Source organism: Lactuca sativa, chromosome 8 (assembly GCF_002870075.4).
Source record: "Lactuca sativa cultivar Salinas chromosome 8, Lsat_Salinas_v11, whole genome shotgun sequence".
NCBI classification, from domain to species: Eukaryota; Viridiplantae; Streptophyta; class Magnoliopsida; order Asterales; family Asteraceae; genus Lactuca; species Lactuca sativa.
Genome location: NC_056630.2, coordinates 205,709,557 through 205,728,654, shown reverse-complemented (window position 1 = coordinate 205,728,654; position 19,098 = coordinate 205,709,557). Strand labels below are relative to the sequence as shown.

General features: G+C 33.0%; 1 protein-coding gene across 1 annotated transcript; it reads left to right on the top strand.

Annotated features, from left to right (window-relative positions):
• Positions 1-5,365: 5,365 nt before the first annotated feature.
• On the top strand, positions 5,366-8,734 carry LOC111915270 (uncharacterized). The gene is made up of 4 exons (XM_052766645.1): positions 5,366-5,732; positions 5,812-5,873; positions 6,254-6,306; positions 8,383-8,734. The coding sequence occupies exons 1-4, from the start codon at positions 5,366-5,368 to the stop codon at positions 8,732-8,734; spliced, it is 834 nt and encodes a 277-aa protein (XP_052622605.1).
• The last annotated feature ends 10,364 nt before the right edge of the window (positions 8,735-19,098 follow it).

Here is a 19,098-nt window from a genome sequence, read left to right as displayed (position 1 = left end):
AAAATATTTTATCTTAAAACTATATCAATATGAATGTCTATTTGTATAGAATAAAAGATTATGAATTTTGATATATTTAAAATAGTGTTTTGATAAAAATAGCTACTTAAAAATTAAAAAAAGAAAAAACTATGTTTCCTTTCGGTCGGTACAATGGAGGGTTTTGCGGCAAAAATAAATGATTGACTGAGAATGATTTTCATTTTCAACATTTTTTAATTGAGATGTCTATTTGTATAGAATAAAAGATTATGAATTTTGATATATTTAAAATAGTGTTTTGATAAAAATAGCTACTTAAAAATTAAAAAAAGAAAAAACTATGTTTCCTTTCGCTCGGTACAATGGAGGGTTTTGCGGCAAAAATAAATGATTGACTGAGAATGATTTCCATTTTCAACATTTTTTATTTTCTCAATTGAACTTACATCTCTCTCTCTCTCTCTCTCTCTCTATATATATATATATATATATATATATATATATATATATATATATATATATATATATATATATATAGGGTTAAGTTATTGTGTTTTTGATAAGTATTGTGTGCATGTATGGTCGATTGTGGTCCAATCATTTTAGTTATTTTAAGTAAGTGATTAATAAATATTACTAAATTAAAGATAACACAAAAAAACCATATAAATTCATTATAAGGGTATTATAGTCAATTAAAAAAAATTATAAAAAGGAAAATTCGAGATTTAGGGAATAATTAATGCTCTTGACTAAAAAAGTATGATTTTATAAATTAATTCAATTTCAAACGTAATTTGTAAGCATAAACCGATTTTATTCTATCAGAATGTTATTTAGTTAGAATGATGTTTTGTGATTATGTCAGAATGATATTCTATTAGAATATTATTAAATGATCATTTTTTTGAACCCTTATTTGACTAATAACAACATTTTTATATGTATTCATAGACATCCGAACTTAAATACACATTAATACATATTCTTACAGAATAACAACCTATTTTAATATAATTAGAAATATTCTAAGAGAATGTCATAAAAATGAATAAAATTCTTATAAAATTGCATTCTTAAATATAAAATTATTTATAAATGCACTTGATCTTCTTCAATGGTCCAAATAATCGAATTGAATCCAACTATTCTTACGAAAATGTGATGGATTATGGTAAGAATGTAATTTTCGTAAATATACTTGTTTTTGAACTCCATTCCAAGTCTTTCTCTTGTATAATATATATTTGATTCCTTATTGAAGGCATTCTGAAAGAATAACATACATTACTCGTTATTATTACTAGTTAAGCAAATATACTTGTCAACAAACATTCTTAAAGACATTATGATATAATGCATTTATACAAATAAATTCTGATAGAGTACACAACAGAATTCACTCAAATAATATTATTTTCTTCTATATGAAAAAAAAAATACATCAAAGAATGTTTTTTTACTGTTCCTATCTTGACAAAAAAGGAGATTGAAATCGAATTTTGTCAGAATAATAGGCATCAAATTGATGAGTGTTACTAACCTCATTCTAAAAGAATATTGTGTTTTCTCATTCTATAAAAATTTGCAGGTTTAAAATAATATTCATTATAAATTGTATTGGTAGAATACCAAACTTTCCATGAGTTCTTTTTAAGAAAAAGGCCTAAACATGTCCCGAATGAAGAAACCTAATAGGAAAACAAGAAAAAAAAATCATTATTTATAACCAAATACATCATAAACATGACTTATTATCGAGATCCCAATTCATAACTATACACAACAACTTGCTATTAAATTAGATAATTTCTTCATTGAAGCTTCGTCGGATCAAACTCTTTTACAAACAATCCTACTTTAACACAATAAACAATTAACAACTAAGATTTATAACCTATTTCATAAAAAAATTGGCAAACAATAAACTAATGATTAAAAATGAAAAACAATCAACAATATAAAAGCAATAAATAAACCATTAGTGGAGGTAATAAGTATTTGATAATCATGTAAAAAGAAGAAATATTTTACCCTATGTATGAATTTTCATCACAAACATTTTATGAAAACTTAATTCATGCATACAAAGTCACTAAACACAACAGTCGTCCTTAATTCAATAAAGGAGAGTCGCTCGACAAATATTTATTCTTATAAAATAAACAGGAACACGAATACATACCTTCAATACTTTGGTGTTCAATTCATCAATATTTTATTGTTTTATTCATAAAATAAACCAACTATAATGGAGATCACAATGTGGCGGTATAGAAATCAGCCATACTAGGGTTATAGAAACGTTTCCAAAAGAGGAATCACGAAGGTTGTCGAAAATGTTTTCGTCAGAGGAGAGTGGTTGGCTTAAAGACGACGGTGGCCAACAACAGAGATGCGGAGGAAGACAATTTAAGACGGAGATGGACGATGAAAAAGTGGCTGTAGCGTCGATGACTGACGATGAAATGGTAGAGTAAGGTTTTAATAGATAAATAAAAATTGATCCCTTAAATAAATGGATAATTTTGGATATTAATTAATACATATATGTAATATTACTAATTTACTCTTATTAATTTAATTAATGATTTCTTTTTTCCTAAATTTTGATTGGTTAATTCATGCATACAATAGTTATTGGAAACATTTGAACCTATCTCTCTCTCTCTCTCTATATATATATATATATATATATATATATATATATATATATATATATATATATATATATATATATATATATATATATTCAATTGAGAAAATCAAAAATGTTGAGAATGTGAGAATCATTCTCAGCCAATTATTTAACTAACATGTAAACCTTAAAAACATGCAAATCATTTATTCATTAAGGGTATGCATGTAAATTAGTCACTTTTTAGATTTCTTCTTTCTTGTTCATATTTAGTTTCCAATTTTCTCAGATATTGAATATCAATCCTATTATTCTTTCTTCCTTTTCAATCAAAATTCGCTATACTTTATCTCGTTTGAATCGGATGTATCATAATTCATTATCAAGATTCTTTCTTTATATAATTTGTTAGCAATTACACGTATTCGTTCAATTTGAGTCATTTTATGCATTTATCGTGGAGTTTCACATCTGTATTGCAATTGTTTCATCAGATATTTGTTGTGAAGTGTGAGATTTGTATTTCCATTGCATCATCTGATCGAAACTGATTAAATTTTCAAGCATATCGTTTTTACGCTCTGAAGTGAGACATATTCAAAACAAAACATGTTTTCATATGATCTCTATTGCAATTGCATCATCTGATAGGAACTGATTTAATTTTCAAGCAAATCGTTTGAGGCTCTGTAGTGAGACAAATTCGAAATTGATCAGGTTTTCATATATACAATTTGTTGTCGTTCAATTTCTATTTTATTTTATCATGATTTTCATCGATATTAAGATTGTTTTTGTTGCTTATTACAGTTCAGTTGGTTTATTATGTCAAATTCGAGTGTTATTTATGGTGATTTATATTCTTCGATGTGTGAGAGTGGAGAAGAAGATGTTACGAACTCATTTATTGAAGGTATCACTAATTGAATTTTTATGTTGTTTTTAATTTTTGTGAGTATCATGTATTTACATATGAATCTGTAAATCTAAATAAATTATTGTCTTATTCATATATGAATAAATGTGTGATAATTGGAAATTCGAATTTATTATTATTTTCATCTTATTCATATATGAATTAATGTTGTTTTTATTTTATATTTTTTGAATCATACGAATTTCATGTGTTCATATATGATTGTTTTATTCATGCATTAATAAACATTGTTTTTTGGTTTATTCATATGGGAATAAAGAGTGCCTTTGTGTTTATTATTGATTATAATAAAGTGTCACTAGATTGATTTAGATTTTATAAGTTTTTTATCAGGTGAATCTTCGAGTTTAGTAGATGATTATAGTAATGTAATTGGAGAACACGTCTATAAGTCAGATGTACCTGTTCAATTTATTCCATTTGAATGTTTAATCTTCAAATCATTAAAGTTGGCCATAAAAATGTATTCTATATATGCTTAAATTGGTGGTTTTGATGTGAGATTGAGCATACATACAAGGTTTGATAACAATATTATAAAGAAGAAACATGTTATATGTAATCGTGGTGGCAAAAATAAAAAGAAATCTTGTAAGACATTAGGTACAAGTGATGTTAGGAGGAAACGAAAGTCAAATTCAAGATTTATTGGTTATCAAGCAAAGATTATATTTGAATATGTGTATGGAACTCCAAATTATGAAGTTTCTCAGTTTGATGAACTTGACAACCATCCATTTAAGAAGAGAAGTGATTTAAAAAAAGCGAGACAAATGTCATATTCAGAAAAAGAGTTTATAGTGTGTGCTTCCACATAAAAAATAGGCCCAAATATGGCTCATAAGTTGAAGGCAAGTCTGAGAGGTGGGTATGAGTTTGTAAAGCCCACAATAGTTGACTAGAAAAATTTAAGGATAGATATCAACAAGGTTATAGGTTATAAAGATGCCCAGTTGATAGTAAACACAATGAATGACTGTCGAGCTCACTATCCAAATTATTAATTTGAGTTTAATTGTCAAGATGATGTTTTGGACTCTATGTTTTGGATTGATGAAATGGAGAAGACATATTATGTTGAATTTGGTGATGTTATCTCATTTTATGCGACTTTTCGAACAAATAAGTAAGTTATTATATCTAGTTTTTTTATATCTTATTAATATATGAATATTTTAACTTTATGTTTAATATTCATACATATTGTAACTCTATTTATACATGAATATTTTTATATTCAATTATGAATACATAAAACATTTACTTTAATTAAGACTTTTTTTTTGTGTTATAGGTATCAAATGGTTTTTGTTCCATTTACTGCTATTGACCACTATAAAAAATCAGTTACTATTGGAGCGGGGTTGCTAAGCAGTGAAAACATTGATTCATACTCTTGTTTCATACTCTTGGTTGCTTAAAGCGTTTCTTAAAACTATTGGGAAAAAACCAACACTAGTTTTAATTGATCAAGATGTGACAATAAAACAAACTATTGAGAATGTGTTTCCTAATTCAAAGCACCGATTATGTATGCAACATATAATGAAGAAGTTGAATAACATGGTATTATTTTAATATATTTCAAATATGTTACATAGTATTAGTTATTCATAGATGAATATAGTAATTTTTTCAAATATTAGTATATTCATTTGTGAATATTTATTATTATTTTACTTATTACTATTATTTATTCATTTATGAATAAATATAGAAGTTTACTTATTTTTGTTTTAATATAGATATCATATGATTTATTTACGAACACAAACTTTAGAAAATGATTCTCGAAGCTTGTTTGGGACATGAATATGAAACCTAATGTCTTTGAGGTGATGTGGGATTTGCTTATGAAGGAATTCAATCTTGAAGACACGAGATGGTTTAAAGACATGCTTACAAAATGTGATTCATGGATACCTGGATATTTTTTTAACGATATCCCACTGTGTGGGTTGATGAAGACTACGTCGAGGTCAGAGAGTATGAATTATTTCTTTAATACCTACTCTGAAAGTGAGAATTTACTTTTGAATTTCAAGATGAATTACAACACTACTATTCAAAATCAAATGAATACTCAACGAGAGCTTGATAAGGAAACAAAGAAAGCATCATATAAAATGGAAACACCTCGAGAAATAGAACTACAAGCATCAAAAGTTTATACAAGTACATTGTTTTTTGAGGTGCAAAAGGAAATATATAAAGCAACTTTTTTCCTGTACATACTCCAATGTTGGTATTAAAGATGGGTGGGAAGTTTATAGTGTGCAACACAACAGTAAACATGAATTTAAAAATGAATTCATGGTAATTGAATAGTTTTTTTATGAATAATGTAATTTTTATACATAAATATGAGAATATTCATATATGAATATTCTGATCATTTTAAATTAGAACATGTTCAGATATGAATTTAATTTCTTATATGAATATTTATAATGTGCCTATTATATATGAATATATATATATATATATATATATATATATATATATATATATATATATATATATATATATATGATTACTCATATATGAATATGAATTATTATATATGATTGGATATTCATATATGAATACTTATATATGATTATTCATATATGAATATGAATATTTATATATGATTTTAAATGTATAAATTATGTATAAATTCTTTTTTTCATTTTTTTATTATGTTTTTGTATCAGGTTAAAATAAAAGTTGAAGAGAAAGAAATAAATTACAATTGTGAATATTTCATGTAACGCCTGTTCCAGGTATCATTTAATTCTCTAATTTAGGGTTTTGTGCTAGGACTCAACGAGCTGGGGAGCTCCAACTCATCGGGTAGAGTTCATTTATGAGGACGCGGGATTTAGAACCTACTCGACTAGTCGGAGGGCCTCGACTCGACGAGTAGGTGCTGTAGAGGAAAACCCTAATTTTCAGGGGGGTGTACCCTATTTAAAGAACTTATGGCTCATTTGTAGCCTCTTTCATTGTTCTTCCAGTCCAAAGAGAAACCCTAGTCGCGTTTTGGTGCTTTCTTGAGTGTGTGTTAGCTTTGGAGAGTGAATATTAAGCTTTTTGGAAGGAAACTTGGAGAGTGAAGAGATTGAAGTGAGGAGAAGGCTTGGATCCGACATCTACCAGTTGTTAGCATCCAGTTAGAGGTAAAAAGTTGCTACCTTGATCTCTTTTTGACTAGATCCCATCTTATGGAAGAATATGACCACTTTTGGTGCAAAAAGGGTGTTAAAATCGGATTTGGACTTGTCATAAGGATATGGTTCTAGATCTGGACACCTCTAGGTCTTTCATGACATAAAGTTGCTTCCTTTACCTAGTCTAAGCCCTTTTCCATGTCCTAAGTGTTGTATGAACCCTAGTTTTAGTGTTTTAGCCTTGGGAGGCCTTGCATGCACGTAAAGTTTGCAACTTTATGTGGTAACTATACCACAAGGGGTTGGATCTGTAGTTTGGAGCCTTGGATCCCACTGGAAAGGACTGAACTGAAAGAGGTTTGAAGGGAATCGACGAGTTGCTTAGGCAACTCGACGAGTCAGGTCGGGTTTACCTGTTTTTGAGATTCTGAGTGGTTTTGGTGATGGATTAGGGTTTTACGTCTACATGAGTTTTCGTTCTTCTTGACATTAAGGAACTCGACGAGTTATTCAGGTAACTCAGCAAGTTGATGAATTACTAAGGTAACTCAGCGAGTTGCTAGATGTACTCGACGAGTTGGGGTTAACATGGATTGTTGACCTTGACTGTTGACTTGGAATTTGACTAGGGTTGAATTTGAGGGTATTTATGGTATTTCGGGAGTTTAACAAGTTAATCACATGATGGCTATAGGCAGTTAAGTTGGAGCTGCGCGTGGGGACTTATCCGATCTAATCTTATACCATACCAATGGGTCGATGGCACCAAGGCCGGCCCATTTTATGATATATGGTACACTAGCTGAAGTTATATTATGAGGCATGATAATTGGTTATGTGCTAGGAAATATGCTAGTTGTATATGTGGTATGCTTATATTGAAGACTATGGGAGAGCCCATGACACCTGGATGTAAGACCATATGGAGAGCCCATGACTTTCCTACTAAAGACCATGGGAGAGCCCATGGCAACCAGTTGTAAGACCATGTGGAGAGCCTATGGCTTTCCTATTAAAGACCATGAGAGAGCACATGTCACTTAGGTGTAAGACCATGTGGAGAGCCCATGGCATCCTGGAGTAAGACCCTGGGGACGAGCCCACGACATCCCTATATGTTATATGCATGGATTATGTGGTTTATGTAGCTTTTATAGCCAATATGGTTATGTGATTATATGGATTGTATAGGGTATGCTCTGGGGAACTCACTAAGCATTAGCTTACATTTTGTTGATTGTTTCAGGTACTTCTGAGCCGAAGGGCAAGCGCAAGGCTTGATGGCGCGACATGTACTCTCTCAGGTGGTTTTTATGGGACACTCTGATATTTGAAATAAAATTATAGATGTTATGAATCTGAAAACAATTATTCTTGAGATTTTGTGAGTTACTGAAAATGTTTTGACTATTTAAAAATGAAAATTTTCTTTGAAAATTTGGGTCGTTACGTTTCAATCATATGGGTATTTTATGCAAACATGCTTTCACAATAATGATGAGACGCGGTGTTAAAGAAATTCCTGAAAGGTGCATTCTGAAAAGATGGAGAAAGGACGTGATATCAAGAAATTATCATTATAGTTCTCATCAATCCGATTTAGGGGATCATGAGAATGTGAAGCTAGTCAATAATTCATATTATAGTTTTGAATAATGTTTGAATACTGTAAGAGAAGAAAAAAAGAAGTTGGATTTGTTTGTTGAGAAACAAAAAATATTGTTGAAGGGAACTGATAGTGATTATACATCTGTTGGATTGAAAAGCAAGACGGATGGTGAAGTCGTATGCAAGCTTATGAGTGTTTCTGTTCCTATTCCAGAAGAGATTAATATTCATGTTCGACAAGTTCAAAACAACAAAGGTTCTAAAATCAAGAAAAGAATTCCAAGTGCAGGTGAAATAGCATATGTTAATTCTAAAAAAGAACATAAAATGTGCTTAGGATGTGGAGAACAAGTTTCTCACAATTTACGTACATGTTCGGTAACTATTGCAATTGCTCAATCAACACAAGACATCTAGGCTTTTTGTTTTTTTTTTTTTTTTATGTTATTTCGTTCTATTCATTTTTGAATACATGCAAATAATAATTATAAAAAATTACTTAGTAAGTGAATAATAAAGACAAATATATTCATATGTATTTTTATAGTTATATTCATGTTTTAATAATACAATATTCTTGTATCATTATGGATTTATCAGAAGCTACTACTTAAGATATTTATATTGATATGTAAAATTCATATGTGAAATACATGTTAATTATAAATGAATATATCATATTTGTTTTTTTAATTTACTAATAAATAAGTTATATTCGTATTTGAACTTTGTTAAATTCACATATTATTCCTAACTTAATCATAAATGAATACATCATATTTGTACTCATTTATGATTAAAGATGTTTTTATTTACATATTAAATTTAAATGAATATATCATATTAGTATTCATTTATGAATAAACAAAAATAAAATTGAAAACTACCAGAAATGAATACATCGTAAATGAATACAAATATGATGTATACATGATATTTATTTACTATTTTACTAATAAATAAGTTATATTTATAGGTGAACTTTGTTAAATTTACATATGATTAATAAGTTAATCATAAATGAATATATCATATTTGTTTTCACTTATGATTGAAGACGTTATTATTTACATATTAAATGTAAATGAATATATCATATTGGTATTCATTTATGAATAAACATAAATAAAATTGAAAACTATCATAAACAATCACACTTTTTCATAAATCATTATCATAAACTTTGAAAATATTTGAATATAAAAAACTAACAAAAATAAGCAAACTTGTTTGTATTACATAATCATTCAACACAAAATAATAAAACCTGTTCACATGCATTTCACACATTATTTAAACGATATTCAAAAACACTTGAGAAACCATCTAAAACTTGTTCACAAACTTGTTTCATAAAATTATCTTGCATGTCCTCCAAAAGTATTCAACTTCATCACAAACTGTTCTCTTATATCATCACACTTCATCACAAACAATCATCAATATTATTTTAACCTTTTTTTGGATTGTTTGCATAGCCTTCTATGCATGAGCGGTACGCACTGTGAATTCCACATTTTGATATTTTCGGCAAGATCCAACACCTTAGCCTTCAACATGTTAATTTCAGAAGTTAACATTCGGTGCACATACCTTTTCCTGAGCTTCTATAAAGTAGTTTGTTGAATTGCACTTTCTTTATAAAGACCTGGTTTCCACTTTGAGATTGGTTGTCCCATATAGGTCTCCATATGTCTCATTGCAAAGGACCTACAATCAACTTTATTATTAACTGTTCTCCATGGCATTTCAAGTAGTTGTGGTATGATAGTTTCTTTTGAGATGGTATTGGCTCTTGGATGGTTTATTTCTTTCAAGTATCTCACAAACAAACTTTTCTGATCATTAAATAAAATAAAAGTTAGATATGTAATAAAGTGGTTCTTATACGTTGTTTTGACTATATTTCTTGTTTATTTGTCACATGTGCAGAAATGGTCAACATAAGACTCATTCACAACGAATAATCAGTCCAACCAGGCTTAAGACTCGAAAATACCAAGTCAAAGCACGTTTTAAATACCAGTTCAGCAGGATCCTGGAAATATCGTACATTTAGTTACTTAATCTAGACTATAAATACACCTGTAAAACACACATAACGGGGACAATTCTTTGAAACCTTACTTATCTAGACTCACTTTATCATTTGTAATCGTATTATCGAGCTCTTCTCTGTAATTTATGTTCAAATCAATAAGATCATACAAGACAGGTGATCATTATCACCTCCCAAGGTTTTATGTCGGAGATCCTAGAAAGGATCATGGGATTTCCTTGTAAATCACTTGTGTAGTCTTGTTCTATTTTCATTAATCACTTCACCTACAACACCACAGCCTCTCATGCAATTTGGTTAATATCTGCTTTGTCGATTTTTGACCAAAACAGGTACGTTGATGGTACTTCGTTCATGTCATGGATCTATGGTCCACCTAATATAATTTTATAGGAAGACAAGGTATCAATTACATAAAATCGGTGTATAGAATTTACCCATCGATGTATATAGGTAACTTGATCTCCCCGACTGTGTGCTTTGTTTCACGACTGAATCCTATCAACACTGAGGACCTTTTAACTATCTCGTATTATGGGATGTTCATCCTTTTCAATGCGTCTAGGATTATGATGTTGACTGAGGATCCTCCATCGACAAGGATCCTTTTGACAAAGTTGTTGGCGATGAAGAGAGTGATCACCAATATGTCATGGTGGGGATCTTGGATGCCTTCCCTATCCGCTTCATCAAATGTGATTTCCTTATCATTCACGACCAATGTATTCTTCTAGGGGCTTTCTTCTTTTTATTTTTCCTATAGAATAAGAAGTTCCACAACTGCTAGAACCTCCAGAGATACCATTGATTACCTTGGAGTCTACAAAAGGGGATCCTGGTTTTTCTAGGGTCTTAGGCGGATCCTGATCTTTCTTTATGGATCTTTCGTTTCTTCTTCCTATGATCTCTTTATCCTCTTACAGCTTGATGAACCTTAATGTTCTGCTCCTGACTTCGTCTATCCTTTTGCATGGGGTCATTACAAAGTCTTCACAAAAAGAGAGTACTTCTTCAGACCCATTTTGAAAGCTTCTGTGACAGTTGCCATACCAATGTTGGGGATAGTCAGGGCTTCCTTACCGAACCTGTTCACAAAGTCCCTAATGGATTCCTTAGGATCCTAGATCACTCGATAAAGATCATTAGTGATCTTTTAAGTAGTTCTTCTAAAAGAAAATTGATTGTTAAAATGTGAAAATGAAGTAATAGAGTAAGGATGTACATTTAGTAGCCATTTTAGGGATGATCATGCGAGGGTCGAACCAAAACCCGTGCACATGCAAGCTTTTTTTTTCAAATATGAGGGAATGGGGATAATCTCCATTCTTTCCCTTTATTATGCCACATGTTCTTCAGGATCCGTATTCCCAACGTAAGGTTTCATGATGGGAGTTTGGAAACATTTTGGGACTTCAGTATCAACTATCAAAGGAGTAAGACTTGAGATCATGTGACAGGTGGGGGATGCTTCAGGTATAGGATGGACTATCCCCAGTACACTTGAGATCCTTTGCTTTAGTTGTTGGAGTTCTTTGGCCATAATTGGACTTATTCCTGCATCAAGATCCATAGAGTTAGTATTGGCAATGTTATTGTTAAAGAAGTTACTAGTATATCTATTATTAGGAGTATTAAAGGTTTCATCAAGATCATGGGTCACATGAGTTTGGATGTTTTTGGATTGTTCTCCCTGTCAATTCTGGGTGTTTCCCTATGGATCCTGGATTATCGAAATTTAGGATCCTCGGTTGCAAGATTGAAGGTGTTACCTCCTGAGGTTTGCGGATCTCTGCCATTATCCTTTGTAATTCCTTAAGCATCATTCAATTGTTTCCCTGTTGCTGAGCCACCTGCCGTGTCAACGTCTTCATCATGGAGAAGAGTTTGTTATTGGAGACCGAGACAGGAGGATCTTGGGATCCCATGGATCCTGGAACAACCGGAGGAGTATTCTTCTTTGGCACATCAAAAGTTTTCCTCTGGCCAGACAACCTACTTGGAAGAGGTGGAATATTTTTTGGAGGAACAAAAGGAATAGAGGAGGAAGAAAGGATTGGTTGTATAGACATGATTTTTGAGGATTACGAACACCATGACCCCACGGTAGGTGCCAAATTGTTTTGGTTGAAAATTAATCAAGTGTAAATCAACAAAATTATATGAGAGGATGTGATGTTGTAATCGAATCAAGTGAGCAAATAAAGAGTAGGTGACACAAGTGGTTTACAAGGAAAGCCCTTGATCCTTGTTAGGATCTCCGACATAAAATATTGGGAAGTGATAATGATCACCTGCCTTGTTAATTTGTATTAATTGAAAGATGAGTTACAGATGAAATGATGAATATACGAGTACAATTGTTACAATAAGTCTAGGTGTATGTTGTGTGCAAAATACATGTGTATTTATAGTCTATTCTAAGTAACAATAAGTCTAATATTCCCGGGATCCTATTGAATAACAATGAACACGTTGGTTTGACTTGGTATTCCGGGTCTTTTGGCTGATTGAAGTGCTTCTTCATTGAGAATGAGTCTCATATTGACTAACTCTGTACATGTGAGAAAGAGACTAAAAATATATCCGTTAGAGATGTTAGGAAGTAATAATAATAATAATAATAATAATAATAATAATAATAATAATAATAATAATAATAATAATAATAATGGCCGGGATCCTGAGATATGTTCAGGATCGTAAATGTTCTTGAAGATATGGGATCCGGAATAGGGTTGAGGATCTTGGCCCTAACAAAACACCTCATTAGATCCAACCCATATATCACTCCCATAAGTAGATCAATAAGTATAATGACTTGGAATCACTGATAAATCTTATTTATGTATTCATAATAACGACTATGAATATAAATATAAGTTACACTCGAAATAAAATAAGCGTAGCTTAGCTTGTAGAGTTTCTAGCGAAAACCAGGAAATTATGCGGGCAGAACTCCGAAACCGAAAGCTCTATCTCTCAGACGCTTAAAGGCCTCGCTAAAGTAGTCGAAAACTAGAAAGTAAAAGGACTAGAGATACGAGAGAGTTCCAAAGGATACCGGGAGAAAGTGGTGAAGAAAATGGATGCAAAACAAAGTTTATATAGGGTTGGAAGGGGGGGGGGGCACGCTTCTTGTCTTGGTGTGTCGCACCTCTTGTCGGGGTTCTGATGTGGCTTCATTCATTGGGTGACATGTGGCATGCTTGGGGTGGTACGCGTCGGCTGTCAGAAGTGTTACACCTCCTGTCGGCGCGCGTGAAAAATCAATGTTTTCAAAAATTCGCATCCTCTTCATACAAGCTCCGTTTTGACATTCTTTATATCCACCTGTAGCTATTGACGAGATCTGCAACTTTCATTTAGACTCCGTCAACTAATTTTCACTTTATTTTTAAAGTTATAATTTTAACAAGCTTAGATTGTTAAAGTCTATATAAAAATCATAACTATCCCATACGACCTCCGTTCTCAATTGTCTTAATATTGACGAACTCCTATTTACGAGATCTTCGATTCTCGTTTAGATATTTTTCCTAACAATTGACTGATTTAAACTTCAGTTTCTTTGTCGCATACTGCTATACTGAAACTTTGAAAAATCAGAACTTCCTCATATGAAGTCGGATTAAGACGGTCTATTTATGCACGAGTTCTCTTTTATGATTTCTACATCTTGCTAAACGAGTATCAAACTCTTGGACTTCTTAATTGTTGGCGGTTCTCAACTTGCATTTGTTCTTCATTCTCTTTTGGATCTTCAGTCCTAACCTTCGAATTACAAATTTAACCTTCATTGGAGACTCTTTCTCCTTTTTCAACAAAATCAATCCATGGTAAAGTCTTTACTTTGACTATCGTAAAGAACGTGGTCATACCCTGATGACCTTCCATTGCATGATGTAATAGATAGGCTCGGGTCTCTTTGATTCGGACTCTAGCACGGAAGATACCTTACTTCATGTTCTAATGTGATATAATCACATCATAGCGGTTAACATTTCTAGCTACAGGCTGCTTAGCCTTAACGATAGTTGTGATACTTTTGTCGACCACTTCGATTATCTTTTCTTCAATCTTGTAATGAGCTTTGTAGATTTATTTTTAATCGGGACTCATTTCTTTATGACCACTATGGTTGTAATAACATTCATTTTCTTAGTCATAATCGAAACGAAAGTAATGACAGATATTAGAAAAATGAACTCAACTACTAGTGCCTTAGTAGCCTTGTGACTTGTCCTGATCCAAGTGCGAGTCTTGTGCTTCTAGTAGTATATTCCTTTATTACCTTTTAGACCTACTCATACTTAGTCCAAGAATTGTCCTGCAGTTCCCAAGTTACAACACATAAAATCATATAGTCATGTAACAGATATAAATGTGTCCAATTAAGCACGTACAACAAATTTCCCCCCGATTCTACTAGAATTTCGTCTTCACAGGGGTCGGTTCTACCCTTCTATTTTCTATAGTCAATGTAACTTCATCTATGGTTACATCTCCCAAATTATTTATACAAATTCTTTCTCGTGTAGTGTCCTTTCTACAAGGCACACTATACCAGATTTTGTTCTACTCAATTCAGTTTAACCAACCCATTATGTTGAAATCATAATTTCTTATTGCCACACAATTAACAACGTAACATAATTAGGGATTTTATAATGAAAAATGATTACAACAATTATTCATACTTCATGTCTCTTGCATCATGCCACAAATCCTATTACTATCTATATAGGATGATTGCTTCATATCTTGATTTTGGAGAAGCGGCTTCCTTCTCTTCTTTTCCTCAGGCGTCGTAAGCTTCATCTCTTATTGCATCCAGGATCATCTAGAATTCTCTCGCCTGTATCTTTGGCGGTATAGTCGGCCTTGTATCTCCTTTCTTCTTTGGGCAATCCCTCTAGAAATTCACTGCTTCTCCACACTTAAAATAGGCTTCCTGCTCGGCCTTGCAATCATTAGAATAGTGACCAGTCTTCCCATATTTAAAGCAGTCACTTCTTCAGTGCACTTTCCAAAGTGCTTCCTTCTGCAATTTTTGCACCACTTTGCCTCGTTGTTAACCCAAACTTCCCATCTATAGGGTCAGGCTTCGAGAATCTATTCATTTTGTTGGGTTTGGTGTATCCTTCACGCTTCCTCATTTCCCCAGCTCCAGTTTTGTTGGAGGCTCTCCCCTTGATCATGCTTTCGACAGACCTTGTAGTCCAGACGTCTGCCTCAAAAGTATGTGCCTGCTTAACCGACACAAATTACTCCCATGGTAGTCCCTTGGCATACTTATCGATCTTTTTTAGTTCGTATGGGACAATGCATAGGGCGAAATCCATTTTGTCTGTGAAAGCATTGATATACTCATCAATAGTTATGCTTCTCTTTTTCAATGTCAGGAGTTTGTTCTCTAACTCCAACATGTTCTTAGCTGAGCAAAATTTATGCTTGAATTAGGTCAAGAATTCTTCCTATGTCAGGGCTTTTTAGGAGTTATGGTCTTGCCTAATGTGTTCCACCAACATATAGTCGAGTATTTAAATTGTCGCACATTATAAGTGGTTTGTAACTTTCACGTGAAACCATGTGTTATGATGTAACATTCCAAAATTCAAGACCAAAAATTTCATTTTTAATTAAGTTATTATAAAACCAACGGTATAAAAACATCCAATGTCAAAAACCAAAGTGTCAATAATCAAAACATGTTATCATAAAACAATATCAGAGTGTAATCCCAAAGATCTCATGTGCGGAAAACATAGTGTGATGCGCTGCGATCGTCGACTCCTTTCCTTTGAAAACGAAGTACCTGAAACCAAAACTGAAGACCATAAGCACAATGCTTAGTGAGTTACCCCATCATACCACATACCATGCAACAAACATACTGTCTAACATAGACGGGTATTGGACTACCCCTTTGGTCTCTTACAACTGGAAACTGCCTAGCATATCAGAGTGTTGGCCTACCCTTTCAGTCCTTTCGACCGATACCTCGCCTAACATATCAGGGTGCTGGCCTACCCCTTCGGTCCTATTGACAGGTACCGGGGACAGTATAAACACATAAGTCATATACAGCCTAGCTTATCAGGGTGTTGGCATACCCCTTCGGCCCTTTTAACCGATACTGGAGCCTATCCTACCCCTCCTACCACTATCACATAATTGTTGGATTAATGTCTAAGTATATAACTATATTTCGCATGTACTTGACCCGAATCGGTATGGTCCATTTGGGTTGCACTTGTAACGCCTGTGTTTCCGGGCTTGCCATTTTTAGCAATGTAATAGTCTAGGTTAACCTTTGTAACCCGTTTTGAAATAATAAGATTGTATTATTTAAGTATTGTGTGTTTAGTGCTTAATTTCTTAATTATGTGGTTTGATTAATTAAGAATAAAAATAAGCGTCAAAATTTAAGTGTAAAATAAACTTAATATCTTTGAATAATGTTGTAGTAGTTGAAACGAGGTTTCCGAATATATATAGAACGCCCAAATCTGACTTCGTATGAGGAAGTTATGATTTATTGAAGTTTCGACTTAGCGGTGTGTAGCCCGAAATACTCGATTTGAGATCGAGCGGTTTTTAGCCGAAGCAATCTAAACGAGGATCGAAGGTCTCGTTGTTGGTATCAAAGCGATAAAAAGTTAGGCGAGAACGGACGTCAAACGAAGAAGTTATGAATTTATAACGAAGTTTTTCTGTCGCGGCCTATTAAAAATAAATAATAAAAATAAAGTCAAAATTAGCCGATGGAGTCTAAACGAAAGTTGTAGAGCGTAGTCTCACCTTCGCCTGGATATGAAGAACGTCGAAAACGGAGTTCGTATGAAGAAGATATGAATTTCCGAAGTTTATTAAATATTTTGTAATTAAATTTAATTGAAAATTCGGAAGCATTATCCAAAGGAGTCATCGGTCTGATCCGAGGTACGCCCCGCGTACTCCGAAGGTGTCGACACTCGCAGCAAGTGGCTCGGATGACGCATGAAATGACGATTTCGGAGGCAGTACGCGCCGCGTACTGCAGTACGCTCCGCGTACTCCGAGGCTCCAGCCTCCTATAAATAGGATCCGAAGGCAGCCGAGTCTTTTGTTCATTTTCTCTCTTCTCTCTCCCATTTTGCATCGTTTTGCGTGCCAGAAATACCTTGAAGCCCCGGTATCATACTAAAGCCCCGAGGCAAGTCCCGAGATCCCGAAGATCCCGAGAAGTGCGGTTCCCGAGCCGAAGCTCTGCCCGCGAGAAGTTCGACTTTTGTGAAGATCTTCTAGATCTGCTGAGGATTACTACTTCTGCAAGTCGTAGTGCTGTCCGATCATCTTCTGATCAAGTGAGTGTATACTACCTTTCATAAACACGATAATAATACAAGTTTGGTTCGAGTGTATTAAGTATATTGTTGTTTATAAGCGTGAGTGTGTAGTTACCTTCTTCCATCACATTATTATTAAGTATTTTATATAAAATACGTGCTATGTGTATATATTTTGTTGTTATATGTGTGAATGTATATTCACTCTCTTCTATCTCATAGATATGATTTATTCTCTATGAGATATGTGTTATGTGTGTGTGTGCCTCATCTGTTATGTGGAATATGTGTTGATTAAAGCATGCTATACAGGTTTTTAAAGTATGTATAAAAATGTATATTTTTATCTACTAATATGTTGGGTAGAACATGGGTAGATAGTTGGTGTGTAATAAACAGATGAGAGGCCTCGTTGTTGTTTGATTTAGTCATCTAGCGGAGTTTAGATGACGACCACTGGCTATTCTAGACAGTCTTGTGGAAACATTAGCAGGTTCGCCACCTGTAGGTGTTAATGAACTTGGGTGTTCATTCGCTGTACTCCATCCCCCTCATGGTTGCCTTATTTGACTTATATTGCTGAGGTACCCCCGAAGCATGTGTTGTCGCCCCGATTAAATATTCTTAGACTAGGTCCCTTGTGTTAGTTGTTTTAGGGACATAAAGTGAGAATAACGGGAATGGGTAATTGGGTTATTGTTGGTTGGTGGAAATTAAATATGATTATTTATTATGGGTTGAAAACCCTATATGCTCACCAGGCTCCTAAGCCTGACCCACTCAGTTTTATTTGTATTACAGGAAGTGGCGCGAGGGCATGAGATGGATGAACCATCAGTTGTTTTGTTTACAAGTCTGTATATGTATATATTTGTTGGATGACTTGTAATGTTATCGTTTATGCTTATTGGTCTGTATCGGAACATGACACCCCGAGTTTTGATTATATAATGAAAAATACATTTCTTTTATGAAATGCTTTGGTAAACATTGTTTTATCATGTTTTGTTTTTGGGAACAAATTCCGCAACTCTTTCAAATCAAAAGGATTTACTCTGAAAATATTTTAAAAGCATAAATGAAAATCGGTCTTTTCTGGCCGAGATTTTGGGGATGTCACAGTTGGTATCAGAGCATTAGTTTAAGCGAACTTGGAATTTGTAGGATTTCTAGACTTAAACTTAGAATGCTAAGTGAAGTTTTGAGATGTGTGTCTGTTGTGTTTTAGACACGAGCACTGGTTTATTTTAGGAAATTTACGTAAAATGCTTTTATGTGCTAAATGTTATATGTTGCCATATATGATATTATTTGTTCGGATCTATGGTCTGTTGCCGACCGGATCTAGAAACCTTATGTGTGTAGGATTCTAAGTATACGTCTACGATATTAGA